This window comes from Mercenaria mercenaria, chromosome 5 (genome assembly GCF_021730395.1).
Source record: "Mercenaria mercenaria strain notata chromosome 5, MADL_Memer_1, whole genome shotgun sequence".
NCBI lineage: Eukaryota > Metazoa > Mollusca > Bivalvia > Venerida > Veneridae > Mercenaria > Mercenaria mercenaria.
The window spans coordinates 40290661-40301783 of NC_069365.1; the positions used below are offsets into that span (position 1 = coordinate 40290661).

The 11123-nt window shown below is 36.3% G+C and overlaps 1 protein-coding gene across 1 annotated transcript; it reads left to right on the forward strand.

Annotated features, from left to right (window-relative positions):
- The first annotated feature begins 2126 nt into the window (after positions 1–2126).
- LOC128557304 (mucin-5B-like) lies at positions 2127–4346 on the forward strand. Its single transcript, XM_053544559.1, has 2 exons — positions 2127–2181; positions 3404–4346. Exons 1-2 carry the CDS (start codon positions 2127–2129, stop codon positions 3991–3993), a joined length of 645 nt encoding a protein of 214 aa, XP_053400534.1. The 3' UTR covers positions 3994–4346.
- The last annotated feature ends 6777 nt before the right edge of the window (positions 4347–11123 follow it).

Sequence of the window (11123 nt, forward strand, 5' to 3'; positions counted from 1 at the left end):
TTAAACCAATTCAAATGCATATATACTTTCATTTTGGAAAAAAGGTGTATACATGTATTTTCAAATCTGGACTCTTTTTTATCTTAAATATAATACAGCATTTAGAACACCCTCCAAGCAACGTCATGAGCTAGATTTGAAAAGCCAATAGGAGCACTGACGCTTTTGTTTGAAATCCTCAATCAAGGGTTTGCAAGAGTTATCTTTCCTGTGGTTACTGCTACACTGGGCCGAACCACCTACCTGGAGAGGGCTCTAGATAATGTTGGAATAGCTTTTGGTCCAACCAATTTGTATGTATTTGATTTAATGCTTGTAATAAATGTGATGTATACATGTATGAATATATATACAGTGCAACTTCTGTAGAGCGAAACCCTTTGGGAGATTCAAATATAGACTGTTATGTAGAGGTTGTTGCCCTGGAGAGGTAACTTTGATCGTGTATTTCAGAAATGTTGATGATGGTGCTATAGAGATGGCCGCTCTGGAGAAGTTGTACTGTATATACAACAAAATATTATTAAACCTAGCTTCCGTTAGCAAGTTGAAACGCTTAAAATGTTAAAACACATGTTAGTCTATCGAGAAAATCATTTTGTGAATTAACTTTTACGCAAAAATGTAGTTACTATATGGGATATTAAAAGTACGTGTGATGGTCTCCGACACACACACACTTTAATCACTCAATATATTTTATATTCAGATTGTAACTACATAATTCCAATATATCCTTAAATAAATATTATCAGATTTGGTCAGCTTTAATAGCTAAAATCGCGTCAAATTTTAAGGTAGAATAAAGATGAAAATTGAGGTTGCCCCTGGCAAAGTAGAAATAATAAGATAGTACGAACTGGACAAAACAATCTTTGTTATTACAGGTTCTTCAGCGAACACTATAGCATATTTTACTGATTATTCTTTCTGTTGGAAGTATGAAGTTTGTAGGTATGTACCTTTTTTCTCATAGTTTGATTAAACTTTTAATTAAGATTGAAATAATTTTTCCTATACCGAAAAAAACTTCGCAAAGGTCACATATTCAATGAGACTGAATATTTGATCTTCTTCATGGTAATAATAAATTAATAGTTCAAATATTTATTGGACATTTTGAAAGTTGATCTTCTATATTATTAAACATTTATGTTTCCAGATTAAAGTTATATATTGAAATGTTTCAATTTGAGTTCTTTTTCAGCTAATTTAACAGTTGTGTGTATCTTGATCCAGACACACAACGCTGCACAGGCAAAAACAAACAGAAAAACGAAAACATGTAGCTACATGGAAAAGAAATACAAGACTGGAGACACTTTCGGTAGTTACATGTACTTGTTTTTTAGACTGTATAAAGTGTATTTTAAACACGTATTTCATTGATTACAACCGATGTTAATAACAACTTCGGAGACAGCTCTATCATGGAATTGTAAACTTCATGCTAAAAGTCCAGTCTAGGGTTCGAGCCCCCACCCCCTCCTCCAACCCTATAACTTCTGATTAAGAGTTAACTGCAATATATGCCTCCGAATAATGAATTGCATTAGAAAATCAAATTATTTCATGAAACCTTTTTTGCTTTCATTTAATGGTATAAAAGTAAAATTCTTCACGACTTCTTTCATACCATGGGATGAAAATTAAATGATATATATGACAAACCAGTTTACCATGTCCTCCAAAAAATGAAATTGTTTACAATGAAAAGAGAGCTATAACAACAACAGCAGTACCTTTTCGGCACAATGTATACAAAATGCTGTTTTCAACTTACAAATATCATAACAAGATCAACGAAGCTGTTTACAAAAAAAATGATCATGCTTGTTGCGTACAACCCAACAAGTCCTAATACTTCTAGTCACATACCTGCTAGTCTGGTTCCCGTCGTACTGCAAACAGTACGATAACGATAGTAGGGGCAGGTAATCCAGACTACATACCTGCCGTCTATTTGTGGAGGAACCAGCACGGAACCATATGGTCTATCGTATAATAGCGGATAGGTTATTGAACACTAATTTTTTCACTTGTGCTAGCAACAGAGGTGTAAAGTAAGACTAGTTTCTGTAAATAAATTTCATTGTAGATGTATATTTGAATTTTGGTATTGAACAATGAGAGAGAAGATTGTATTTGATGATTCAGAAATAAAGCTCAGTTTTAGTGTGAGTATTAAGTCACAGCAGTGTGATTTTGATGTGATTTTGCAATAAGCAAATGTGACCAGAGAAATATGTAATAGAAGATAAATGACCTTTTCACTTTATTTTATGTAAGTTTTATAAGAATTCTTCAAAAATGGTCCATTTTATATAAGCTTTTTGTGGCAGGTTTGTGACATTGTCCATTTTAAGTAAAATATATGAAGGGAATGATATTTAGGCTCCATAAGTCTTTACTTTGAGAGGAGGTCACAAACAGGTAAATAGTTTTCCCTATATAGTCTATATAAAACTGACATTTTTTAAAGAGCTACCATACATAGCTAGACCAATTTCAGAGAACAAATCTTTACCTCATTTTAAAGAGTTATGATAAAACTGATATAAAATGAAGAGAAAAGTATGGGTCATGTATCTTCTAAGAGAGGTTTCTCTGGTCACATTTGCTTACTGTAAAATCACATCAAAATCACACTGCTGTGACCTGGAAGTACTACTCATACTAAAATTGAGCTTCACTTCACCAAATACAACCTGCTCTTCCATTTTTCCTACCAAATTGTCAAAAATACATCCACAATGAAATTTAAACAGAAACTAGCTTTAATTTAGACCTCTGTTGCCATGCCAAGTGAAAAATTAGTGTTCAGAAACCTGTCCGCCATTACGCGATAGACCAGATGGCTCCCACGCTGGTTCCTTGATTATAGTTAGGCCTTTATAGTGTAGCATTTCTGTATATTGCTGTGGCGGTACATTTCAAGATTTTATTAAATGGATATTCTTAGTATCGTGTCCAGTAGTAGCGAATAAACTGTCAGATGATTCAAATATAATACCAAAAAGCCGCAGAAAAAAGAATAATTAGATCTATCTCACTATTGATAAAATTGATTTACGCATTGAAAATAGATACGTGTTATATACTCAATATTTCATAGGAAAGTATACATTTTAATACACGTTTTTTCCTATCACATTTTAAAGAACCCTTCATCCGTTCGTAATCAAATTTCGATCTGTTGAATGTTTATATATCTTACGTCCAAAAATGCATCGAGGTTAGATTTAACAAGAAATCTATTTCTCATATTTTGAAGATATTTGATACACTTTTGAAGACTTGCGATAAATTTCAGAACTTAACATTATTGGTCATTTACGTGCGAATTATGATCATGTTTCCATGCTTTGTTTTATATTTGACACTAGTGTATATTATTTTGCAGGAGAAAGATATGATTCGGAAACAAACACGTGTTTTATCTCTCTGTGTAATTCCGACGGATCTGTTACCAGTCTGGACACGCCCAATTGTCATACAACCCCTCCTACTCAAAGAACCACTCGCAATGGATGCTATCACAATGGAAGACTCTACAATGTCGGGGAAACCATTTCCAATGGACGTTCTGGTAACTGGTGTTTCGGGTCGTTTTGTGACGAGTCTGGTCACGTGATTGAATGGGATAACTTTAACTGTGGTACAACGATGACAACACCATCTACCACATCTTCTACCACATCTACACCACCTACCACACCTACAACGACGGAAGGTAATAGGTGTTTCTACGATGGTATTTACTATCAAGCAGGTACAGTTATTTCTAAAGGAGAGGATAAAGATGGTAACTGGTGTTATGGTGCCGTTTGTTCTGATTCCGGACAGGTTCTATACTGGGACGATTTCAACTGTTTTCCGACTACTGTATCACCAACAACCAGAAAAATAACACCACCACCGCCAACAGCGTTTGCCAGAAAGAGGCTTATATTAAAACTGTCTGAATTATTGATGAATAAAATTTCGTCCTAATCATTTAAGAATGTATTTTGTAAATAAACTCATTGTTATTTTACCAGTAGAAGAATTGTCTCGTTTATATCGAATACTGTTAATGGTTTTGCTTTAAAGGACATGCTCCAGGTATATATCAAACGAGCAGCGCTATGAGAAAACCAACATAGTGCATTTGCGACCACCATGGATCCAGACCAGCCTGCGCAAGATCCATGCTGTTCGCTTTCAAAGTCTATTGCAATTAGAGAAACCGTTAGCGAACAGCATGGATCCTGACCAGACTGCGCGGATGCGCAGGGTGGTCTGGATTCATGCTGGTCGCAAATGCACAACGTTGGTTTTCTCATGGCGCGGCTCAAATGTTAAAAAACCAACAACAAATTGAAACATTTATTGAAACTATCAAAATTTGCATACATTTCATTTGATCTGATGTATTATGAGCATGTAATAAATGTCAGTTAAGCGCCTTCAATTTACGTCTTAAGTTACCTTACTATGTGACTGTCACAGAAGATATGGTTATTAAGGCTGTTGGTAACTTTTCTCCTTATTTCATAAGTTGCGCTTATAAATTTTGTTTCATAAATAAAACTGGCATAATAAATCACTGAGTCATTTTGTTTACCATTTATATCAAAGAGCTGAAAAAAAGAGTATACAGTTTCAAAAATATTTACAAAAAAATTGCACTACACAACATGAGCATACCACGTGGTAGCTGGATATATCCCTGCACCAAAGATAGTATACCAGTACTGGTATCATATCAGAAGGTGCAGTCATGACCCTGGACGACCTTCGGATTTACTGAGAGGGTTATAAATAGATATAAAATATTACTGAATGGTTCACAAATAAGTTGCCAAAAATGACATTTGTGAGAGATAAACTGACAACAATCATAAATGTTTTAAAACCCATGTAAAATCCATGCAAAAACTGACAGGACGCTACAGCTATGCAGTTACTTCAAATGTCTATCTTGCAATTTTGAGGCATAGCACATATGACTAACTAAAATGACTTATATGTTAATGCAAAATTAAAGAAAGGATAGACTGACAAAATTCCAGATTCTGGAAATAAAGTGTTATTGCAATGTTATTGCAAAAATGTTTTTCCTGAGAGTGAAAATTATAAAAAATAACAATCCATTTAATATAAGAAGCATAGAACGCAACCAAGCTTAATAATAGAACACTCGGTTTAATGGAGGTGTCATGGAAATGTTATAAGAGTCACCATCTATTAATAGTAATATATATCTGCATTCACTCGAAATTTTGTGACAAACTCGCCTCCTCTTTCTCCAGTTGTAATCGACCCGCTTTTCGGTTCAGTCTGTTCATGGAGTATGACGTCACTACTTTCGTCAGTGCGTTAACGTCAGTATGAAAGCACTGCGTAGTGTACACCATCACACTGGCCATAGTTTTCACAGAAGCGGTGGTTCCAACGCCGCGGCGGTGGAGGATTCGTCGCAGAAGCGGTGGATATTATTTAAAATATGACCGGCTGACTACATTATGGTAAGTTTTCTAATGAGTTTTCCCATATTTTTTCATGTTTGAATGAAAACAACCAGTGAGACATGAGCCAACATGTGTACTAATAAGCTTTTATAATATGACAGTTGAGTCCAGTAAGTCCAGGGGTGTTCAAAGATAATCCGTCATAGATCCATTGTAAAGCAAATATTGGATTTACCTGTATTGATAAATAAACAGTGCCGATTGTATTGAGGTTAACTGCCACATTATCAAAGTTTATTAATACTCTTCCAGCCGCAAACACTTGTTTGGCGCAATTCTTTGCCATTTATATAATCACTTCTGTACAGTTTGACGAGGGACTGCCGTTTTTATAGAAATTCTATCAAAAATGGTAATATACTGTACAAAGCGACCCCTGAACACGTTTGCATCAACCCGTAATTATGACACTGTCTAGTAAAAAGTATTTCTAAGTACTCGGTGAATTGTCATTACAGGCATATAAAATAATCGACCAAAAATAATTCCAACGCAGTGTGCGGTGGGTATAATTGCAACGCATTGCGGTGTATTTTGTTTCTTTAATGTTCGTTATGGACTTCTAACTAATGTAAACAGCACTTTTCCCAGGATTCTGATTGGGGTATGTCAGAACACGATGTTCTTTCGTACCAAATACACTTCAGTTATGATTGTTTATATAAACGCATGAGATATTTTTCTTTAACTTCATTTTCCCTAAATATATACAAAATATCAACTGACAATACCGATTGTTTGATTAATTGCTGACCTCACATAACATACCAACTTGAATAACGTACAATACGTTTACTAATACGTAGCATACCATAACAAAATGCCATTATATGAGTTAAGACTTTTTACAAGTAGGCTGATTTATCTCTATACTTCTACAATATCCTTTTCTTTTCTTTGTTTTAATGCAAACGTGAAAAATATGGGAAAACTCATTGGAAAATTTACCGTAATGTAGTCAGCCGGCCATATTTATCCACCGCTTCTGGGACGAATCATCCACCGCCGCGGCGTTGGAACCACCGCTTCTGCGAAAACTATGGCCAGTGTGACAATGCTGACCAGCTGAATTAAATTCAAAGTCCCAGAAATCTGTATAAGTTGGATATCTATAAACAGCCGGCAGCTTTTTGCAGTGTACTATGTTGCCATCCACTTGGTTGACCAAACACATGCGTACGTTAAGCTATTTATGAAGTAACCTTTATCCTGGTCGGTCACGTATAATACAGTATAGATTTCTATCAGATTAAGGATTTTTACCATGAACTTATCTTCTATTTTCGTTGTTTTGATAATATTGCATATGTTTTGTATAAATGGTACATTCTGCTGGTTTTTCAAATGCTTTTACAATGGAGTTTTTTACAACACTGGAGATACCATCGGTTAGTAAAAAGATTCTTCTTCTTTTTAGAAAATTTTATGTTTGAACTTTTTGTATTCAATTTATTGTCAAATGAAATTATGTAGGCATATACTTAATAACAATGAATCTGTATACCTTCTCATGATTTTTATAATGAAAATTTTAAATGTTGTTATGTTAATAAACATTATACTACAAAAATCCTATATGTCGCATTTTGATTTTAGACACTTATTTGAAAAAAAATATCGGATTCGATTGATCAAATCAAATTATGTAAATAGGAAAAGTTATAAAATGTCACAATAAACAGCGTTTTAACCTATACAGGGCTTGGTCAATATAACAAAAGTCAAATTCAGAATTTTGCTATCTTTGTTACAATAGTTTCAATAAAAGATGAGGTAAATGTATAAATGTTCAAAGTATTATCCAGGCTACGCTGTAAAATTTGTGATTTCCTTTACTCATGTCCATGATTTCTTTGATTGTATGAAGTAAAGACAATACCTTTAACCTATGACACATGAAAATCATGTGATAAGATGTCGGTGAAAATAGGAAAGACGACATTAAAGCTTTTTTTGTAATAATCTTAAGGAACGGCAATTGTCATGATATATATTATACACTTGTTGGTTGGCATGCTTGTCAACAGTCTTTTTTTTTCTTAATGTTTTAACTAAACCCCAGCAAAATTTAGTGTTGCAATACATACCACTATGAATCGGTGATTTGTATAAGGACCCGTATAACAAGGCAGTCTGAACGACAGCTAAATCCCCCGCCACTGCTATGGATAGTGAAAGGGTAAACCTTTGATTTTAGCTGTGACCTTGACCTTGAACTGACATGGCTGACTCATGAATTCTGCACAACGTCTTGATGAGGTGATCATTTGACCCAAGTTTCATGAAAATCCTTCAAGGGGTTTAGGAGATACAGAGCTGAAACCTTTGACCTTCAGTTGTGACCTTGACCTTGAGTTGACATGGCTGACTCATGAGTTCTTGATGAGGTGATCATTTGACCCAAGTTTGATGAAAATCCTTCAAGGGGTTTAGGGGATACAGAGTGGACACCAAATGGAAGGCTCAAACCTTCTACCCTTAGTTGTGACATTGACCTTGAGCTGGCATGGTTGACTCATAATTTCTGCACATCGTTCTGATGAGGTGATCATTTGACCCAAGTTTTATAAAATTCTTTCAAGGGGTTTAGGAGATATAGAGCGGACACGAAATGGAAGGCTCAAACCTTTGACCTTCAGTTGTGACCTTGACCTTGAGCCAACATGGCTAACTCATAAGTTCTGCACATCGCCTTGATGAGGTGATCGTTTGACCCAAGTTTGATGAAAATCCTTTAAGGGGTTTAGGAGATATAGAGCGGACACAAAATGGAAGGCTCAAACCTTTGACCCTAAGTTGTGACCTTGACCATGAGCCGGCATGACTGACTCATGGGTTCTGCACATCGCCTCGATGAGGTGATCATTTGACCCAAGTTTTATAAAATTTCTTCAAGGGGTTTAAGAGATATAGAGCGGACACAAAATGGAAGGCTCAAACCTTTGACCCTGAGTTGTGACCTTGACCTTGAGCTGGCATGGCTGACTCATGGGTTCTGCACATCGTTTTGATGAGGTGATCATTTGACCCAAGTTTTATAAAATTCCTTCAAGGGGTTTAGGAGATATAGAGCGGACACAAAATGGCAGACTCAAACCTTTGACCTTGAGTTGTGACCTTGACCTTGAACCGACAAGGCTGACTCATGGGTTCTGCACATCGCCTTGATGAGGTGATCATTTGACCCAAGTTTGATGAAAATCCTTCAAGGGGTTAAGGAGATATGGAGCGGACACGAAAGTGTTACGGACGGAAGGACAGACGGAAGGACGGACGGACGGAAGGACGGAAGGACGGACGCAGACCATTCCTATAATCCCTCCGCCACGGCGGGGGATTAATAAAGCTGAATGTGTAGTCTGTACGTATAGTAGGTTCACTTAGCTTCAGCGGTGCGTTGCTGGTTTGTTTCTCTGATTTTAAAATTCATACCGTTTTGCAAATTTGAAAACAGATAAACATACTGCTATAGCAAAAACATTGGTTCCTATAACAATACGATGGAAATTAAGTTAAGTGCAAATTGAATTTTGTTTTTTCTTATTTCGTTTATGCAGGTCAAACGTACAGCCCGGAAACAGATACTTGCACTGTATATAAATGCATCTCCGGCATGAGAATTACATCCATGATTATCCAAAACTGCGAAGGTAGTTCCCGACTAAGCACAGCTAAACAAAGCCCGCCCACTTCTCCTACGACCACACCAACAACCACTGTGCCAACAACACCCTCGGGCTGCTTCTATGACGGGCAATTCTATCCTTCAAATACAGAAATAAGTAACGGCCAAGAGGGCAACTGGTGCTTCTTCACATTCTGCGACAGCAATGGGCAAGTTATTTATGGAGATGACTGGAACTGCGGACCATCGACACCAACAACGCCACGTTGGACAACCGAAGCATCTGCTGCACAAACAAGATTCCTGAGAATATTAGAACAAGAAATAAGAGCGTTGTTGAAAAAGGCGTAACAAACAACATTTATAACAACAGATGCTTAACTTAGTTTACGATCAATTAATGATTACACGCAAGAAAGAATATTAGATTCCGAAACATTTATGTTAGTAGACCCGTAATGGAAATCGGAAATTTCCGTGCGATTTTGTGTTTTGACATCCTTCGGGGCCATAAAGAACATTATTTTCATAACAATCGGAAAAGGCCGAAATAGCATATTATGGAGAAATACGTAAACAAGCGGAAATTGCCGATTGTCATTTCCGGTTCACTTCCTTATTGGTGATATCAAATAATACAATTTGTATTATGTTCTCAACAACTTTTGACATTGAACGATATCTTTTTCAAAGTTTATCTCAAGTTTGTTAATCTAAAATTGTAAGTTTTTGCACATAATGCAGTAGAACCATTGACCTTCCGTAAGGCAGCCAGATGATTTCCTCACATGAACTATTCCTGCACACCAATTTAAGTTTCAATTGCGATGAGGGGCAAGTGATTTGAAGTCAGCGATCGTAACCACTCGGCCAAGGATCGAGGTCCCTCATTTTACAGATAGGCTAAAAGTTGGCATATCGTGTTACTAAGATAGGCTAATAGTTGGCATATCGTGTTACTAAGATAGGCTAATCGTTGGCATATCGTGTTACTAAGATAGGCTAATAGTTGGCATATCGTGTTACTAAGATAGTCTAATGGTTGGCATATCGTGTTACTAAGATAGGCTAATAGTTGGCATATCGTGTTACTAAGATAGGCTAATGGTTGGCATAGCGTGTTACTAAGATAGGCTAATGGTTGGCATAGCGTGTTACTAAGATAGGCTAATGGTTGGCATAGCGTGTTACTAAGATAGGCTAATGGTTGGCATAGCGTGTTACTAAGATAGGCTAATGGTTGGCATAGCGTGTTACTAAGATAGGCTAATGGTTGGCATAGCGTGTTACTAAGATAGGCTAATAGTTGGCATAGCGTGTTACTAAGATAGGCTAATAGTTGGCATAGCGTGTTACTAAGATATGCTAATAGTTGGCATAGCGTGTTACTAAGATAGGCTAATAGTTGGCATAGCGTGTTACTAAGATAGGCTAATAATTGGCATATCGTGTTACTAAGATAGGCTAATGGTTGGCATATCGTGTTACTAAGATAGGCTAAAAGTTGGCATATCGTGTTACTAAGATAGGCTAATGGTTGGCATATCGTGTTACTAAGATAGGCTAAAAGTTGGCATATCGTGTTACTAAGATAGGCTAATGGTTGGCATAGCGTGTTACTAAGATAGGCTAATGGTTGGCATATCGTGTTACTAAGATAGGCTAAAAGTTGGCATATCGTGTTACTAAGATAGGCTAATAGTTGGCATATCGTGTTACTAAGATAGGCTAATCGTTGGCATATCGTGTTACTAAGATAGGCTAATCGTTGGCATATCGTGTTACTAGCATTTCTGTTGTTTGTTAGTAATGTTATTAAATCATCAACATTTTACAAAATTATAACGACATTTCTGTGTGAATCCGCATGATGAAAACACCTCAATGACGCATGAATGACTGTTATGTCGAACTTGTTAGACGATCCGTTGATATCAGTACATTTGATCAACATTTGATTTGATCAACACTTGCAAATCGGGTCA